This window comes from Phoxinus phoxinus, assembly GCF_949152265.1.
Source record: "Phoxinus phoxinus genome assembly, chromosome: 2".
Classification (NCBI taxonomy): domain Eukaryota; kingdom Metazoa; phylum Chordata; class Actinopteri; order Cypriniformes; family Leuciscidae; genus Phoxinus; species Phoxinus phoxinus.
In genome coordinates, this window is record NC_136877.1 from 17,894,002 (window position 1) to 17,914,723 (window position 20,722).

A 20,722-nucleotide genomic window follows, 5' to 3' on the forward strand; every position below is an offset into this window, starting at 1 on the left:
GATTAAAGAGATAATGAAGTGATGTGAGATCAATGTAACTATAGCACCGTGGAGACACTATCAGAGACAACAGTCAAATACACAGGTTATTATGAGAAATATCATCATTATACATTAATAAATGACAGCAGAATGCTGTATTCCAGAGCCATGTAAGAATTTTGTATATTGAGTTTCTACGATGCTATTTTTACATCTCTCACAGCATTCTGTGGTCTTTCTACTCACATAATCAAATAATTTTTAGACCAAATCAATATTTCATGTTCATTTAATTATTTATTTATTTGGCAAATTACACCCCTTTATGATACAGGACCTGACCACCTTGTCTGGGGTGATTCAGTGAATTATTTAGTTTTTATTTTACTGACTGGCTGCCTGTACATTGCCCTTTACATGGAAATGAGTTTAACATCTATTTATGTTTGTTCTCAATAAGCTGAAAAAATATTTTAAAGAGAAATTCAAACCACACACAAATCTAAAACATCTTTGCCTAGGGACAAGATCGTTGCTTTTTAGCACAGGAAAAGAGTTATCATGATTTCAGTGCTATGATCTCACCACAGTAGCTCTCCTTAATCTTTTAGGCCTATCTAATATTACATGACACTTAAGTGAGTAATTTAGCTTCCAGACAGTGAACAGTGCAGATGGAGGTATGGTGCAAGCATGTCCTGGGCTCAAACACATTCTGTGTGCTCGAGGGTAAACGGACGTGAAGCTGCATTACAGTGTGTGATGAATTTTGACTCTGATGACAGGAGACAGAGAGAGGTGACTGCTGGGGGAAATGGGAGTGCCGTCGCGGAGGGCTAATTTGGTTAGAGAGCTGCACTAGCGACCAGGGATGAGATCATCTAATTTAGCTTGATGAAAAGCGGCGTATTGAATCCTGTTGGGCTGTCTGTTATGATGATTATATGCGAGTATGTTGGTGGCCAGTTGGATATTGCTATTTGGCACAAAACATTTTAGGTAATGATTAAACTTATTATTCCACTTCAATTACATTTATTTTTATTAGAATTAAACAAACACAGCCATCTCTCTCATCCTCTACAATTTGCATAAATGGTAACGCTTGACAATAAGGTTAAATTTGTAAACATTACGTTACATGTTATACATTCGCTATCATTCGCTATCAATAGTAAATATATATTGCAGAATGTGACTCCAATCTTCCATACTTTCCATACAGTCCTTATGATCTTTAGCAAATGCAAGGTGTTAATATTATATCATGTGTGTGTGTGTGTGTGTGTGTGTGTGTGTGTGTGTGTGTGTGTGTGTGTGTGTGTGTGTGTGTGTGTGTGTGTGTACTATATATTCGTATCCATATATATATATATATATATGGATACGAATATATAGTACACACACACACACACACACACACACACACATATACAGTCTAAAAAATGCTGGGTTGTTTCAACCCATGTTTGGGTCAAATATGGACATTTGACAACCCCATGGTTGGGGTTGTCCATATTTGACCCAAACATGGGTTGAAACAACCCAGCATTTTTAAGAGTGTATATTATAATCACCTTGCATTTGCCAAGTAACATAAGGACTAGAGTATGGAAGATTGGAGCCGCATTCTGCAGTCCGACAAGTCAAAATGTAACAACCTATCATTGGATGGTGTCAGGTATGTTTGTAGTAGGAGACGACTGGAATGTTTTGATACCAAATGCATGCGTGGCTCTATTAGGCACAGCAGAGGAAACATAATGGTATTGAGGGTGCATGTCTGCAGAAGGTGCTGGAAGGATCTACAAATTTGCAGGCACTTTGAAAATGGACCAATACTTGGGAATCCTGCTGAACACAATGTAGCGAAGAATGGAGGAGAGCAAATGTGTATTTACCACCATAATAACGATCCCAAACACACCGCACATGCAATAAAGTTGCGCACAATGAAAGTGTTCATGCTCAGCATTTTAAAGTCTTTTAGTAGCCTCCTCAGTTCCCTGACCTTAAAGCCATTGAAAACCTTTAGGAAATTATAAACATGAATTGTGATCAAGTCATACAGGTCTCCCAATGAATCTACTTCTTAAGGAGTACTTAAGGAGGATTGGAAAGATGTTAAGCATGACACATGCACAAAGTTTAGTGAGTCAATATATTGTGAAAATATCCCCTCCGGACATATGTTAAGATTAGTATATGTAAATTAACCGTGTATATGGAAAATGTATTTAAATGTAAATTAACAGAGTTCTACAGAGTTTATGTACTTTGTATAGGTCGACCTGGAAGTTGGCATCACTTTGGTTTCCTTGACAAAAAGTGTTTCCTTTATGTTTCCTTTTGCATTATTGTCAAGCTGTGACATTCACTGCAAGAGAAAAGAGAGCTCACCAACTTCCTCTTTGATAGGTTAGCAGTATCCACGGCAATGATTGCATCACGCGCACCAACGTAGAGCATCCCAGACGCACGGTCCAGCAGGAAGGTGCTGAAGTTATATGTTCTCCTTAATTCAAGGGAACCAAACTTAGAAAAGTCTGCTGGGGGGAAAAAAGAGAAGTGTGGATTAAATATCAAAAGAATTATCACAGCAAGTTCCAGTAAATTAAGTCACACATATTAAAAATAAAAATAGACACTTTCTTCCTTGCATTCATGCACACACAGATTCATTCTATATGATATTTGCCACATCATATACACTGGCCCATTCACAAACCTATTGATACACTCTAAAAAATACTGGGTTGTTTAAACCCAATTTTGGGTAAAATATGGACAAACCCAGCAGTTGGGTTGAATTTTTAAATAAAAATTTTAACCCAACGTTTGGGTTTGTCCATATTTTACCCAAAATTGGGTTGAAACAACCCAGCATTTTTTAGAGTGTATGATCAAATATAAAGCTAAATATGATTTCACCTCAAATAGTGAAGACACTTGAAGAAAAGTCAAGAAAAGTCTGTGAGGATATTTTCTTTATTTTCAAGAACAGCCAAACCATATACACACACATACTATATGAATGTCTGTTTAGCATCAGCGAGGATGAGTTATTCTGTTCAGATATGTATATTAGCATGTGGGTTGAGGCTCTGAAATTTTAATTCTGTTTAAGATGTGCTATATCTCATGCCCTGGGCAAATTTAATACAGCATATGCACTGCACTGCATTTAATCTGTTCCTCTTTATTTAAAATGTGAAGCACTCATTTGCTCCATTACCCTAATCATAACCAAGTGTGTATTTAAAAGATTAGAAAAATATATATAGACACAGCGAAAGAAAGAGGACAGCAGAGAAAAGTCGAGGAAAGAGGACAGATCACACTCATCTTGTAGTGTGATATGAGTGTCAGATGGACGGATCACAGTAAGTGGCACTAAGAAACAAAAGTCTGATCTGTACGAGTATGTTCTTGCCATGAAACCAACAGAAATGTTATGTATTAAATGAACGCTCATTTCTTGAGCAGTTCAGACTGTTATTATCCTGCGTCCCATCTGTTTAATGTCCGAACTCACGAGACGACATTAAACACAGATTTGATGTGAAACAGAAAGGCTGTCTGTGATCGGCAACCTGCTATGTGTTTGCCTTTATATTTGTGCTTGTTTGTACTGACTGCAGCCATTGGCTCTAGATCTGAGCCCATGTGATTGGATTAATCACTTGTAATCGCTCTTCTACCACTCTCATTTCAGTCAATCATCCTCCATTTCTTCTGTTTTAGTAGTTCTAGCCTGAAATGTTTGGACAAAATTCTATCCCACACTAAAAACAATTCCTATGTATTAACCTATTCAAACCAAGACCAAACGTTGTTGTGATACATTTTTTTAATTTGAATGAATGGAATATTACCCATATATAGGCCATCATTGAGACATTGTTGTAATTTATTTTTCACTGGCCAAACAATAGGATCAATAAGCAAACAACAAGAATGTTTTGGTCATGTGCCCGAAGATGCTGCTGTTATACATGCTGTGATATAGTTGTTCAGGTTTTCTGAGTGTTTGCTTTAGCATTACTAGTTAGTTGATTACGGCATTTCTCTTGAAATTCTCTAAACATTAGGCTTCTAACAGGATATCCTTTTCCCCATCATATCAAACAGGCACACACATGTATCTTCTTAAGAGGTGATGAACAGCCTTTAGTACAGCAAGATAATCACCTCCTTCTAAAGCTAATATCTGACAGCTGTCAAGCCAAATGTGTCCTGATATAATACCTCACTAATACTCTATAGCACAACAGCATGTGCTTTGTTTAACTGCACCACTTTACCTAACAACTTATATGCACATATGAGACTGACTATAACAAGCAACAATTTTTGTATGAAATGTAACTGTAAAACCTTATATTTGCAAGAACCTCTGCAGACACAAATGCAAAAGGTCTTGTGTTATGCGATAACGTAGGAAGAATGCCTCAGCATGTTTCTTTGGAATCAGCCGCCAAACCTGCTGTTCAACTTCAAAGTCAGTTTTAGAGTTCAGACTAACATACACACAGTTTGACAGGTCTATATGATTGTTGTCAAATGAATTCACAAAATGGATTCAGAGGAATACTGCTGTATTTTTCAAGGATAAATTGCTCACGCGAACCTGTTGAAATGCAAACAAAACAAAGATATATAAATTTTTTTCTACAGTTTACTTCAAAACACAATGAGTACATAATCACATCCATAATTTTCTCAAAAGACTGCACAAAATTCTCAAATGTTTTCACAATAGTTCTTACAGCCAATCAAAACTTTAATGTATTAGGAAAAGAGAACACCAACTTTATGAATTGGTTTTACACAAATAACAAAATGTATGTACGTACCATTTTTCCAAACACAAACTTTCATATTTTAAATTATCAGTTGCATTTGGAAGTTTCTCAATTAGCCCCAAATTGATAACTGCTAATAATAAAAACAACACAGGAAATGCAAAGTCCTAATTGTTTACATATTTTTCTCAATTACAACAATTATAAAAGGTAAAAATAAAAGCAAATAATAAGAACAAGAACAAAAGCAAGAATGAAAAGGGGAAAAGGAAGAATGGGAACGTAACGGGGCGTAATGACAGGGAGAGGTGGAAGAGGTAGAAAGAGAGGAGGGGAGAGGAGAGGAGGATATAGTGTAAGAAGAGGAGAAGGAGCGAGAAGAGTTGAGGATGTAGCAAGGGAAGGAGAGAGAAGAGTTGAGGACGGAAGAAGACGAGAAGGAGCAAGAAGAGTTGATGATGTATTAAGAGAAGGAGCAAGAAAAGTTGAGGATATAGCAGAAGGGGGAGCAAGAAGAGTTGAGGATGTAGCAGAAGGGGGAGCAAGAAGAGTTGAGGATGTAGCAGAAGGAGAAGGAGCAAGAAAAGTTGGTGATGTATTAAGAGAAGGAGCAAGAAGAGTTGAGGATGTAGCAGAAGGAGAAGGAGCAAGAAGAGTTGAGGATGTAGCAGAAGGGGGGGCAAGAAGAGTTGAAGATGTAGCAGAAGGGGGAGCAAGAAGAGTTGAGGATGTAGCAGAAGGAGAAGGAGCAAGAAGAGTTGATAATGTATTAAGAGAAGGAGCAAGAAGAGTTGAGGATGTAGCATAAGGTGAAGGAGCAAGAAGAGTTGAGGATGTAGCAGAAGGTGAAGGAGCAAGAAGAGTTGAGGATGTAGCAGAAGGTGAAGGAGCAAGAAGAGTTGAAGATGTAGCAGAAGGGGGAGCAAGAAGAGTTGAGGATGTAGCAGAAGGAGAAGGAGCAAGAAGAGTTGATAATGTATTAAGAGAAGGAGCAAGAAGAGTTGAGGATGTAGCATAAGGTGAAGGAGCAAGAAGAGTTGAGGATGTAGCAGAAGGTGAAGGAGCAAGAAGAGTTGAAGATGTAGCAGAAGGAGAAGAAGCAAGAAGAGTTGAGGATGTAGCAGAAGGTGAAGGAGCAAGAAGAGTTGAGGATGTAGCAGAAGGTGAAGGAGCAAGAATAGTTGAGGATGTAGCAGAAGGTGAAGGAGCAAGAAGAGTTGAGGATGTAGCAGAAGGTGAAGGAGCAAGAAGAGTTGAGGATGTAGCAGAAGGTGAAGGAGCAAGAAGAGTTGAGGATGTAGCAGAAGGAGAAGAAGCAAGAAGACTTGAGGATGTAGCAGAAGGTGAAGGAGCAAGAAGACTTGAGGATGTTGCAAGAGGAGAAGGATAAATAATAGTTAAGAATGTTTCAAGAGGAGAAAGAGCAAGAAGAGCATCGATTTAAATAAGTGTGCATCAGTTACAAGTTGGCATTTGTATGCATCGTTTCTAACATATCTGCATCGGTAAAAAAACATTTTTTCTTATATAATTGTTAATAGATGCACTATACTTTTATTATTAGAAAGTGATCAATCATTTTATTATGTAGCTGTTAGATTGATTTCTCCTTTCTGAACTGTTGCTCAAACGCGTTCTCTCATCACCACTGCTGCAGCTGCTACGTGAATATGACATATCACAACACTACAGAGACCGAGGCGTGTCCTGAGAACCATATTTTATATTTTAATACCTACGCTAAAAAATTACAGGCAGTACGACTAATTTAACAACACACTCGAAGCGCCAACACAGTGTGAGTGCATCTGAGTGCTTCACTGTTAAATGTGTGAGCTGTTAAAAGTGTAACTGGAGACAGGACAGGAAAAGAATGTCTGTTTTTATTTAATCTTGGTTTTGTAAACAACTTTTGTTTGTGAAAGAGCCATGCATTAAAAGTCAGATGGCACTTAAGCTACTTTATGATTTGCTGTAGGCCTATGTCTGAACAAAATAAATAAAAGTTAACTATCTATACCATATTGAATTGAATAGCATCATATTTTTCTCCATTGCATCGTATTACATTGAATCGCATCACGTTGAATCGGATCGAAAGCGAATCGTACCGCATCATAATAGTAGTGAATCATATTGCATCGCATCGGTAGCTGCTTAAATGTATCTTTAATATATCGTATCGTTGGCTATGCATCGAGATGCGTATCGCATCGGCCTCAGTTATGGAGATGCACATCCCAAATATCCATGTACCCTTGTACCCTCTGTGTTTTTTTTTTTACTCTAGAGGATTTTTGGAGTTGGATAGCAGTGCAACTAATTATATGTACCTCAACAAAAAAAAAAGTAAACGAGAAAGGAATGTGATTGGCCATCGTGCCATCGTGGACAATGAGGAGGCAGCATCACCATGTGTGCCACAATTTGTCACAACTGGTGCTGAAATTTTGTAGTTGTATAGGACAATGTCCAATTTCACCATTAAGCACTGGTGCAAAAGTTTGAAGGAAAGTTTGAATCCTTCCACCATATTCTCCTTTCCTGAATCCAATTGAGGAGTTCTTCTCCTCTTGGAGTAATCGCAGCCCTTACAACCAAGTAAGTCTTCTTCAAGCAATGGAAGAGGCCTGTGGAGATGTTGAGTCAGAAGCTTGTCAAGGATGGATTCAACATTCACGCCGTTCCCCCCCACCCCCCCCCCCCCCCCCCCCCCCCACTCCCCCCCCCCCCCCCCCCCCACCCCCTCCCAGAATGCATGGATCGTTGGAATATATGTTGTGATGTAGATAAAATTCTCTGGGCAGGTGTATTTGAGAGACATGATCAATAAAGTTCATTGATTTAGGGAATGTAGAACATTTATTTATTTATTTTATATTTTTTTTGTAGGAAACTCATTGTTATATAACACTTTAACGAAGAATGATAAACATGTATTTTAAATCAAGTCTTTATGTATCTACAGTTGAAAAATTTGTCAAATTTACAGAGAACACACTTGTAGTTTTGATGGCAGTATCTAATTTTGCTAAATGCATTACTAGAATAAAATGCTGTGCTTCATTATGTAGCACAATTAAACTGTTTAGTCAAAATAAGAGTGTGTTTATTTTGCAGTGTTAATTGTTTTGAGAACAGCTTCATTCATTTGGAGAAATGTGTCAAACTGATTGAGAAAAACTGTAAATACACTTACAGTAACACTTTATTTGACAGTGTCCTTGTTACATTTGTTACTTGTACTTACCATAGTAATAACACTAAATTATGCATGATTACATGCAACTAACCCTCAACCAAATCCTAATCCTACCCTAACCCTATAGTAAGTATTACTATATTACTCAGTACTTAAATATATAATTACACTGTAACAATGACACCTTCAAATAAAGTGTAATACACTATAATGTGCTAAAATACACAATATAGTAGCAATGATCTGAAACATGTTCACCTAGTTGCTGTGTATGCATAACCCCATGCAGCAAAGTTGCCAGTGACCATAACTTTAGTCAACTTATTGCTAAAAAAATGTGTATAGAACAAGATCAGTATATCTAAATGGAATAAAACAAACCAATTCAAGACAATTCCAAGTGGTGGCACCAAAAAATATCTGTGTTTAAAATGGTTTATGGCAATAAAATCAATTTTTAATTATGAAGTTGAAATATACGTAGGCTACATGTGACTGCAAATCAAATGAATTAAGAATATGTTTATTGAGATAATGAAAATAACAGCAGTAATTATTATTATCATTATTGTTTTATTATTATTGCTATCAATAATAATAATAATAGTTGCAGCAGCAGCAGTAAAAAAAATGCTTTTATTAAATAATAATTTTAATATTATTCTCATTGTCTCTTTTTCCATCCAACTCTCTCTCAATCTGTGTCTCACAACCTGCCAAAAACAAACTCCACCCTCTTCCATCATTTCTAGCTGTCATTCCCAATGAATAACACAGAGAAGTGGAAAGCGAATGATGGAGGCAGTAGATGGAAACAGACAAAGACACTTGCTTCAGGCAAGGTCCTGCTAAATGTCATTGTGTCACACTCTATCCTCTCCCTCCAGGTCCTTCCAGAAATGTTTCCCCCCTGCTGCGCATACCGATGTGGTGTTGGTTCCTAGAGCTATAGACCATCTGCCCCCTAGTCCCCAAACCAAATGCCAATCAACTGTATGTCTGACCACTCATCTGTGAGGGAGTATGTGTGCGAGAGAGAATGACTGAGACAGACAGGTAAGACATATTTAGAAATGCTCAGCAGGAATCGATGCAAGAACAAATGTTCAAAATTCTCTTGCAGTCCACAGGGAAGTTGAAATGGTAAAATACAGAGCAATGGATCTTGTCACTAAGGCTCCACTGCTGCACTGTCATAGGCTGATACAGCAGCCAAAGCCAACCTCCAGTCATTAATCATTCATTCAGTCTCAGCACATTAATCATGAATGACGAACGAGAGCGAAGGGGTAAAAAGGGGGAGAAGTGTGCAGGAGTGAGTTTGGTGTCTCTCCTTATAACGCTCTGTTTAAAAAAAAAAAAAACTCTTTTCTTGCCTTCTCATGCCCAAACTTCTAAAATCTTATTGATTTCCATCATTCCCTTTCCCTGCCATGCTGCACTGCCACACAGTGTGTTGAGTGGGCTGCATAAATGCTCTCTGATTGGGTCTGGCTGCTGAGGGATTTTGGGAATTGCCATTTTAGGAGGAGGGGGGGTTCACTACTGCTGAATAATGTACTCTAAAACTGAATCTGTCAATCATAGAGAGAAACACACTGCAAGGGAAGTTAGAGAAGCTAAACAAATTAGCTCTGCAGTCTGTGGTGTTTAAAGCTCTCTTTTTTATGCACAAAAATAAAAATGTCTAAAATATAGCTTGCAGTGTTAATCTTACACATCTAAATACCACAACCGAGGCAGGAAAAAGTGCCTCTACCGAATTCTTTTCAAAACTCCAAAAAACATATCTACAAGTACTGTAGGCTATACTTCAAATTGGTTTGTGAAGAAGTCGTTTTCCTCTACTTATTTACCAAGGTACAATGAATAAAAATAATCAATGTAGGCTTTCTAATCAATGTAAATGATTATTCAAAAATTCCACATACGCATATGAATGAAACTAACAGGAAACCCCCTGCATTGCTCATACAAACACATATTACTACCAGTAAGTACACACTCATTCACCTGATGTAATTTTCCAGTAGCCCTTCAACCTTGACTCATCCAAAATGACGATTCCTCCCCAATGGGAATTTTCTGAAGCTGATCTGCTGTGTCAGGAGTAACAGAGAGAATAAAACGCTGAAGCCATTATTTATGATTTATTCCTCGTGATCGCTTCATGGTTACTGTGGAGACTGTAGATGCAGCTGACTGGATGAATTGATAAAGCCAATTCAGAGTCAGGGAGAAGAAAAGAGATGCATTGAGAGAAAAGGGATGGATAAATCTTGCTAAATGAATGCAATAAATGTTGTCTTATGCATTTTTTTCGTACACCATAAAAATTGGTGTGACTTATTGCAAAGGTGGGGACAGCACACCAGGTTCGGCTCTAAATGATGTCACCGTGGGTAAATGGCTCGCTATATAATTCTGATCTCATGTTCTGTTTAGTTTAGTTTCTGTCGTGTCTGCATGAGTTGTTGTTAGTTTCTCTGACTACACATTAGTTATCATTCGGTTCAGCTGTTCCTGTTTAGTTCCCTCTTTTAACCTGTGCATATACACTTCCTGTTTTGTTTTGTCTCGTTTACGGTAAGTGATTGAGTTTGCTAAATCTTCTTCAATCTTCTAAGTTTCTATATTGTGGATTTAATGAAGTCTGTTTTTGTCTGATACTCATTCGTTGTGCGCTTTGTACACAGCCAATGCGTTACAATTAGCTCATCCTTTAAAATATTGAGACGGTGAAGAAAGCAATATTGCACCACACACTAGTCTAAATCTGAAATGGAACCAGATATTTAACATGGATGGATGGTTTGAAATAGAACAGATGCACATCAATCAAACATAAGAAACACTTCCTCTATCTCTAACTGAGAAAAGGATGTCAAGTTATCTCAGGTAATGGAGCATTTAAAAACAGTTTGCTTTGAATTTGAGCTATAGCTATAAGATATCATCTCTCAAGCATCATTACAAAAGGCCTTGTATTTGGTTACATCATTGATCATGGATTTCCTCAGACAACAATGATGCAACTGACACTATGGGTCACAGGAAATACTTTGTATTCCTTCACTCAAGTAACTAACAAACACATATCATTATTTTCCTGGGGTTAAAAGGCAGATTATTCCTACAGCTCAGGTTTAACAGTACGTCAAGAGATTTTTTCATAGCACATCATAGAGTGTTAGGTTTATGTGACTAAATGTGTGTATCTGTGAACTTGCTTCTCTACTATAGAGACTTTGAGTGTGATTGTTGTGGACAGGTTATATGACAACAGTCTGGTAGTGGGCTGTGTATATATACACTCGCTTTATCTTACTATCGGTCTCTCTCACTTCATGTCAGATCACATTATTGTTACTTCTCACCTGTCAACAACTATAGAATGTACATCAATTGTGAAGTTCACAGCAACCACAGAAGGTTTTGAATGTTGTTATAACCGAGAAACACTGAAATGTGACTTACAAAGTAGCATTTCATCTACTCTTTATTCATATTTTCTTTACAATTTCATTTAAAAGTTTGGGATTGATTTTTTTTTCATGTTTTTGAAAGAAGACTAGTATGCTCACCACAGCTTTTTATTTGATTTAAAATACAGTAAAACCAGTTTAATGCATCACTACTGAATAAAACTTTAATCACAATTAAGTTTAGGGTCTAATTCTCACTATTAACTAACTATTACCTACGAATTTTGCTTCAATAAACTCCTAATTACTGCTTATTAATAGTTAGTAAGGTAGTTGTTAAGTTTAGGTATTGGGTGTGATTAAGGGATGTAGAATATGATACAGAATAAGGTATTAATATGTGCTTTATTAGTACTAATAAACAGCTAATATCCTAGTAATATGCATGCTAAGAGGCAAGATAATAGTGAGAATTGGACCCTAAACTAAAGTGTTGTCAAAAGTTTTTATTTATAAATAAAAAAAGCACTCAAAAATTAAACAAACTTTTGAATGGTAGTTTCACTCTATGTCCTCTTTACAAGACTGTTTTCTCCCTCTTTGATTATTTTATTCAAAGCGACTTACACTGGATACAATTTGTCACGCTATTTTAGCATGATCTTGGCATTGCTAATGCTAAGTTAAGCTAACTGAGCTAGGCAAAACACTCAAGAGAAAGACCTCCAAATGAGGTCTGACTTGACCACACACAAGGGTCTATTTGACATAATCTGTAACGACAGGTGGCCCGGAGGGGAGACTGTAAAAATTCAGGGTTAACTTGAATCGACTGCAGTCAGGCTGTTTAGAGTGTTTAGAGTGAATTTCTCAGGCCCCACATAAACAAATAGAGAAAGAGAGGAAGTAAACGGCAAACACTAGTCACCTGAGAGTCAGAAGAAAAACTTGAACAGCTGCAAAGGAGAACAATAACCTTGAGCATTCAGTAGGACAATATTACATAGTAGTTTTGTCTGTGTGTGTGTGTGTGTGTGTGTGTGTGTGTGTGTGTGTGTGTGTGTGTGTGTGTGTGTGTGTGTGTGTGTGTGTGTGTGTGTGTGTGTGTGTGTGTGTGTGTGCGTGTGCGTGCGTGTGTGTGTGTGTGTGTGTGTGTGTGTGTGTGTGTGTGTGTGTTCCTTTATATGAACCAAAATAACACTATATACAATAGAAAATTTGAAACAGTGAGGAAAAAAAAGTTTGAACAACTCAAACAACTCTACTTCACATCTCTGTCTTAACACTCTCATACTCAAAAGTCGGAGCATTGATCATAAAACTAATCTAATGACACGTTATTTAGAAATGGAATTGCCAAATAAAAAAATTCTTTAAAAAAATTGTAATGCTGTGCAATTTTATATCATCAGGAAAATCCCTGAATACTATACACTCCCAGACTTTTTCCATTGTTTAAAATCTCTGTTTTGTTTCAATTAAAGTTAATATTTTGAACAATCAGCAAACCACTGATCTGTAACCTACGGAGGACATAGCATTTCAGTGTGTGCTGTTCATACAATAATTATCTTGTCATCTTTCATCCTTCCTTTCTCTAGTTCTCATCACTCACTACAGAATGGTTATATCTCTGTCAAACCTGCTCTTTCAACCCACCCACATACACACGCGCTCTCAGAACAACAGAACACAGCTGGCGGATAGACGTTCACCAGCTGCACATACAGTATTGCTGCTGCTGTGTCTGCTGCGCAGTTTGACAATAGAAGGTCACATTGTGTTGTATTCTATTGTTATGTTAATTTTAATTAGCATGTAGACTAACCCTAAACTAATTCCTTCCTTCTTTTTTTTATGATTATTATTTAAAAAAAGATAATTTAGGGTCTATATGAACCATTTTTCATTCCAAAAGAATAGCAAAATCATGGTTTTGGATAGTTCAAAAACAATTAAAATGCAGGTGTAATAGTGTTTGATGTTTTTACATAATTTAAAAAGGTTTAGTATAATTACATTAAATAACTGACGTAACATTTGTGCACACATATCATTTGTAGGTCAAACCATTGTTAAATTTGGTTGATCTTTAAGTTGATCTGCTGATATCAGATAAACACACACATACTCACAGATTTATGGAGCAAACAGATACATTTGACTTAATAGAGATAATTTGCCTATGTAGAGTAATACAAATAGTAATACCAGTAAATTTGGACCTTTTTTTTTTTTAAAGTTTTGGTCCCCATGAGGTAAAAAGCTTATAAATCATACAGAATTATCTTCTTTTTTTTTATCTAAAATAGTAGAATGTTTTCTGTGATGGGTTGTTTTATGGCTAGGGTTAGTGCAGGGGGATAGAATATGGCTACAGTTTGTACCGAATAAAACCATTACGTCTATGGAATGTCCCCATAAAACATGGAAAATCAACGTGTGTGTGTGTGTGTGTGTGTGTGCTCTTATTTATGTGATTTATGAGGACACAAATTTGTATAATGACATGTGATGGGTAGGTTTAGGGATAGAATATTACGCCTAATGTCCTCACAAGTATAGCAAAACAAACTTAACTGTGTGTGTGTGTGTGTGTGTGTGTGTGTGTGTGTGTGTGTGTGTGTGTGTGTGTGTGTGTGTGTGTGTGTGTGTGTGTGTGTGTGTGTGTGTGTGTGTGTGTGTGTGTTTGACATTAGCTAACTGCTCGCAATGTTACACAGGATTGCATTGTGTGTTTGGTGATTGATGGTAGAGGTCAGTCACTGATCAACATCCTGTTCACAACAGAGCGTGTGTGCGTGACAGTCGCAGAGAAAAGCAGGCATGCATGTCCTGGGCCTAAAAGGTTGCATTGTCTTCTAGTGATCCTTCCATTCTTCAAATGCTTCCATTGGACTAGTTATTTGTCACATTTCATTAATCATGTATTTTTATGTAGTCTTGTTGTCAATTAGCTTTATTTAAAGGATAATTCCGGTATTTAACACCTTGAGTCTATATTGTAGTTTGTTTTGGATGAACAAGAGTGGTGGACAACATTTTTTTGACAATGGTTCCTCTCTCGAGTTTTTGACTTTAAAAGAATTGGCCATGGACCCATTTAACATTGGAGTCAATGGGCATGTCCGAAAATGTCATTAAAACAACCTTTAACATTAGTTTTCAAAACTGTGCAACTCACCGAGTGATTAGTGATGTTAGTTGATGTTCCAGAAACAAAAAGTGTTGCGAAATACAGTTTCTGTCGTGTTTTATTCGTCATTTTGTAAAATCCCATTGAATTCTGTTGAAGGACTGAGTGCTTGTTAATATAAATGCGCTACCGGAAACGGAAAGGGGGCTGTTTACATTTGGTCGATGTAGTCTTTTTGCTCGCTTCCGTTTCTCATAAGGCTAGCGAGCAGAGCAACTGTGCTCCGGGAGAGTAAGCGAAATAAACAAACAAAACCTTGAAAATATTTAAAGACGTGACCACTGACCAGTGCAATATGAAGTTGAACTCGACTGTGACCGTGAGTGTCCCGCGAGACATAAACATCAGTTATCGCCATCAAGTGGTCGGGAGTGTGCTAACGCTTCAGATTCAAATATTGAGCGGAAGTTACACGGTTGTGAAGTGTCTGAAAAATAGTTCCACTATAGCAAAATAAATGGATTGGAATCATATATTGCGACGATATATTGTTTATAATCATCAACGAACACCACTAACCACTCGGTGAGTTTAACAGTTTTGTAAACGAACATTATTGGCTGTTTTAATGACATTTTCGGACATGCCCATTGACTCCAATGTTAAATGGGTCCATGGCCAATTCTATTATAGTCAAAAACTCGAGAGAGGAACCATTGTCAAAAAAAATTTGTCCACCACTCTTGTTCATCCAAAACAAACTACAATATAGACTCAAGGTGTTAAATACCGGAATTATCCTTTAATTTAAAGTAGCATCTAGCACACTAATTGCAAAGACAGTAGTATGCTATAATAAAGTACAACAGTGATTATAATATGTATGATTTTATTTACATTATTTATCCATGCTTAATGGGCAGAAACTATAAAACACTGTAAATAAGCCTTTTGTATATTGACTTCCTGAAGGGTGTAAGGACTGTGACTCAGTGACACATTCAGCATTGCTCTGTTTGTTTGTCACTGGACAGGACTAGCCTGTTTGTGAAGCCAATAGCAGATGGACAGAGTGTTTGGGATCATTATTTTTGCTATATTCGGTGCAGCTAGTGCCAGACAATATAAATGTTTTATTCATTTGATTGGATTATGATTCGTAGCCAAATTACACAATATATCTTGACATGTGATGCTCACAATTTGGTTTGGTATGATTATTTTGCTAAGTTTAAAAAAAAATTAATCACAAAAGTAAGGACAAGAATAATATTTTGGATACTAAATTAATTTGTAACACACTGGGCATGTAATAACTGATATTGATTATCAAAATTAAAAGGATTTTCAGCACCAGCATAAAAGTATTTTCACTTTCCACCAACAGTAGCCACTAAACACTAATCTATGCTAAAGCTCAGTTCGACTCTATATGCTTTCTTTGGCTTAGTGCTGGAGTCTTCAAAAGCTCAGCGCTTTGGCTTTGAGTGAAGCTCTTTGAAAGAGTCTTCAACAGAGACAGTTAGCAGCTCCTCCAGAGAACTGAGATTACAAGACTTTAGACATGGGGAGAAACGGGACTAGAGCAGGACTGAGGACAGCAGTCGGCAGACAGACAACAAGACAAACACAGTATTTTGAAGTTTTTTTGAGGAAAAAGTTGGGTACATTCAGTGTTTCCAGACCTTTTTGTCAAACGTACTCCCACAATCAAATCAGATAGGACCCCTTCATCAAAACCAAACCAGAAACCGGTTCCTTTGAAAACACATTATAGTGCATATTTAATTTGATTATCATTAATATTTTTAAAATGCCATATAACAATGATTCGGTTTTACAATAAAACAAAAACAAACTTGGCGAGTAGCTTTCCTGAAACGTATTTTTTATTTTAAGTTATTTATTAATTTAATAATGCAAACCGAAATCTCTACCCCCTGAAACCTGTTTTAGCACCTTGTGTGGTGAATGTCCCCCTGGTTGATAATCCTTGCTTTTTATATTTCTGTTTTGTCTTATTTTTTCTCCATACTGGTCTGTTTAGAGAATATGATAAGAGCGTGGGGCCGTCACTAATCGCACTTGCCCTAAATTCACTCCTGCTCAAGAGGATTACAGAGAAGAGTGGAACCGAAGCTCAACTTAAAGCACTTGAACAGCAAAAACTAGCACAGTCTTGATCATTCTTTAAGTACTGAGTTATCTTTGCAGATTATCAGGGTTTTTTCCCATAGATTAGAAGCATCTGGAGAGAATTCACCAAGCATTGTGCATCTTTTGTGCAAAAACTACCTCAGTTGATATTTTTTATTATGAGTGCACGTAAATCAACTACCATCCTCTTGGTTGTACTCATTTAGAAGTCAAAATATGTAGCCTAATCCTTACGAAAAAGTACTGTGGGAGTACAATGGTACAGTGATAAGATGTTTACATTATTGAATATGACTGCCATTTTCATATATATTATGGTATTTTCACATACCATGGTACTCCAAGGTAGTTCAAAAAATAGAATGGCATTATTATGCTACATGCTAAAAAAAAGTATTATCATTGTGTATGTCAAACAACAATGTTATTATAATCATGCATCTAAAAACATAATATTGCCATGGTACATGTCCAAAAACCATAAATTGATACAAAAAAATGGGGTTACACTTTATTTCGATAGTCCACTTTAAACATTCTACTATAATCTACTAAACATTCTACTAACTATAAGTAACTTTTCAACTACATGTCAACTAACTCTCATTAGACTGTAGTAGACTGTCAGTGGACTGGTAGGTTATGGTTAGGTCTTAGGGTTCGGGTTCGGGTTAGGAGAATAAGTTGACTTGTAGTTGCCACGTTACTTTTAGTCAGTAGAATGTCTGTTGGGGGACCAACAGAATATAGTGTTAGCGAATATTAAGCAGACAGTACTAATACTCTAATGACAGTTAGTTGACATGTAGTTGCAAAGTTACTTATAGTTAGTAGAATGTCTAAAGTGGAAAGTGTTGAATGGTCAAAATAAAGTGTTACAAAAAGGGGTATTATTATAGGCTAATACAGGCAACAATGGTATTATGAATACCATTTTGACATCAACAATGGATCTCCAAAAATATGAATCAAAGCTAAAATACGATATACTTCCATTCAGCTCTAGCTCAGTGAGCCAATGAAAACTGTGTGAAAAAAACGTGTTATTTAAAGCAGCTGAACTGATGCTGAGCTCTTGACTGTGATAATGACTAATGGATTTGTGGTACTATCACATTGTTAATCTAATGCAAATTATAAGAATCTGTAATGCATGAATCTTCATCAACCTTTTTCATAATCCCACATATCCAGCACAAACAAGCTAAGTGCTTGGCTCTTCTATGACCTGATTAGGACATTGATCCATAAGCACAGTGTGTCATTAGGTCAGTTTTAAAGCCGTTCTTGGTTCTTAAGACTGTGCATAGGCTTTTAATCTCACTAAATGCTGGATACACCAAACACAATCTTCAGTCAGTCTTGAACGCATGTGTCTGCCCGTCTGTCTGTGTATCTATTTACCTGCCAATCTGTTTCCATTTATCTGCTAAATACAGATGGTGGAGTGGAACGACAGATGATTTCCAAAGAGAAAAATGTGATATGATCACACAGCAGATGGAGCGATCCATGCATGTCAATCTACACGTCTTCCTCAAAGGGGTGAGTTCATAGTTCAAAGGGTTGTTCCCATGGATTCAGCTTTCCAATGTTACAATGTTTCTCCAATCATCAATGTAAACAGCTACTGTAGCAGATACAGTACTAAACGTTTAGCTTCATGCTCACTGACAGTTTCTTAAACAGTGCTTTCAATTCCATTTAGAAAAACAGAAACGTCAGGGGAAGAGAGAGAAAATAAGTGAAGCTGAATCTCATTGTGCATAGGCTAATTCTACTTCTTGCTAAAATTAGGCCTATACAGAACTGACGATGGTAAATATGTACTCTTACTTACACTACCTCTCAAAACCTTTGGATACAGCTAATCATTCTTTATTGCTACTGATTTCCACATTTTTATAAAAAGAGTAAATGCACAATTCCTCATAATTCCTATACTTCCATTATTCCACTGGAACATTGTATGGACATAAAGAAAAGTATGTATGAACTAAAACATGTTGAAAAGATGTTAAACAACTCAAACCTATCTTATATTTGAAAATCATCAAAGTTGCCACCCTGTCAAGATAACAGATCTGCTCAATCTGTTAATTCTCTAAACCAACGTCATGAGGTGCATCCTGGGATGTGTTTTAGTAGGCTACTGAAGGAGTTTCTGACAAGTCACAGTATTACTATTATTATATTATTATTTTTAGCAATTTGAGCACTTTTCAAATTTGTTCAATGTCATAAGAAACAGAAATAAACTCAGTCAAGTATGTTGTATGTCAAATAAGTATGCAAAAAAGTCAGTTTGTCAGTATTTGGTCATAGTCATATATGTACACTACCATATCATTTATTATTTTTTTTTGTGATTTGAGCACCTGATGTAATCATGTTTACACCTTAGCTATCCAGGTGTAAATACCCTCCGATACGCTTTCGAGACAGATTTAATTCCGATCGCTCAAACCGCTTCAGGAGACGCATTCCAGACGAATTGGACAAGTGTAAATGCGTCTGGTTGTTAAAACCACATATGTAAATTTTCCTCGTCCCAAAATGTTAAAAAATAAACGCGTGAGAGCGTTATAGGCCATATAATGTAATAGCCAGATATGACGGCGCTACTGCAACACATCACCGCAGATGAATTGATGTGTATCTCTTCAGTAAGTCAACGTGCAAACTGCCGCAAACGAAGCGCGAAGTAAGTCGCAGATGGTCAAAACACTATCATCTTCGAGTAGTGAGACTAAATGATCTTACCATTGCCGCTGATGCTGCTCTATCTCTCCTATTGCGGTCTTTGATCTTGTATTTAGCTGATAATAAATAAAAGCAGCTCATATATATTGCTTTCGCCTGATGTGTACTTTGCAGATAGCAATTTAACAAATCAGATAGCTCTCCGATCAGTAAAAACACATGAAATTTGAAATGACCAGGTGTAATCAGCCCCTTAGATGTTCAACATGTTATAGTTTGAGACACATTAACTGAAATCTGGCATCCTGTAGTATGGATAGTAGGCTATACAAATTAGAATGCAGTAAGGCATTGGGACAGCCATAATATCACATGCATCTCCCCCAAAGAGAAGTGAACATTTCAAAAATTGTTTTTCTGAGCCTCGTCGTTTAAATTCACTATGGGCCATTTGTGGCGCATAATCTCTCATGAAAGTCTCAAAAGACAAGGTTTCATCCTGCAGCTCTCACAAGTCATCCTCTGCCCCCAGTGCCCAGAGCGCTGGATATATTAGATTGAAGATTATTATTGTGCGATTTACCACATTAGAACTGGATATGAAATGACAAAGGTGATAGATATAATGCTGCTAAATGCAAACATACAGTGAGGAATATACAAACATCTAAAACCACTCATGAAAATGTGTCTATTATGTATTTTTTTCTAATATAATAAATTTTTATAATGTAATAGATTATAAATATATATGTATAATGTATCTAATAATGTATTAACTTATTGTATTATGTATTATAACAATTGAGTGAAAAGTGAAATTCCACATTTACTTTAATGGCTTAAGCACTCAAGCTGCATGAACTCCACACATTTGTGTGAAACCTGATGACAATGTTCTACAAAGAGCATCAATGACCACTAAACATTTAGTTTTTCAACAAACAAACAAAAACACTAAACATCTTTCTTTTTTCAGACAGTGCACCTATAAGTGAAGTTTGATCAGAAATGCAGAATGTTTGTACTTAATTTTGTCAATTTCATTGAAGGGTTGAACACATATCATAAAGAGCAGGGAACACAGCGCGCCTGTGGGGTTTCCAATCATTTCCGCCATCAGTGTTAAATATTAACCTGCATGTGTTTTGCCCACCATCTTGAAATCAATGAGGAGAGTATTTCACAAATGTGCACGCGCACAGATAGCAGATGGTTTAGTGATGACTCAGCTTCATGATCAGAATCCAAACTCTCTTCTCCCTTCCCCAAAATCCTCTGCTCGGTCTGAGTCTCTCTCTCTCTTTTTCTC

The 20,722-nt window shown here is 36.8% G+C and overlaps 1 protein-coding gene across 1 annotated transcript in view; it reads right to left on the reverse strand.

The window, feature by feature from the left end:
- Window positions 1-20,722, reverse strand: part of sema4f (sema domain, immunoglobulin domain (Ig), transmembrane domain (TM) and short cytoplasmic domain, (semaphorin) 4F) — a 69,381-nt gene that overhangs the window by 9,649 nt on the left and 39,010 nt on the right. The window contains 1 exon segment of the mRNA XM_079592354.1: window positions 2,383-2,531. Coding sequence (XP_079448480.1) covers window positions 2,383-2,531 — 149 coding nt within the window.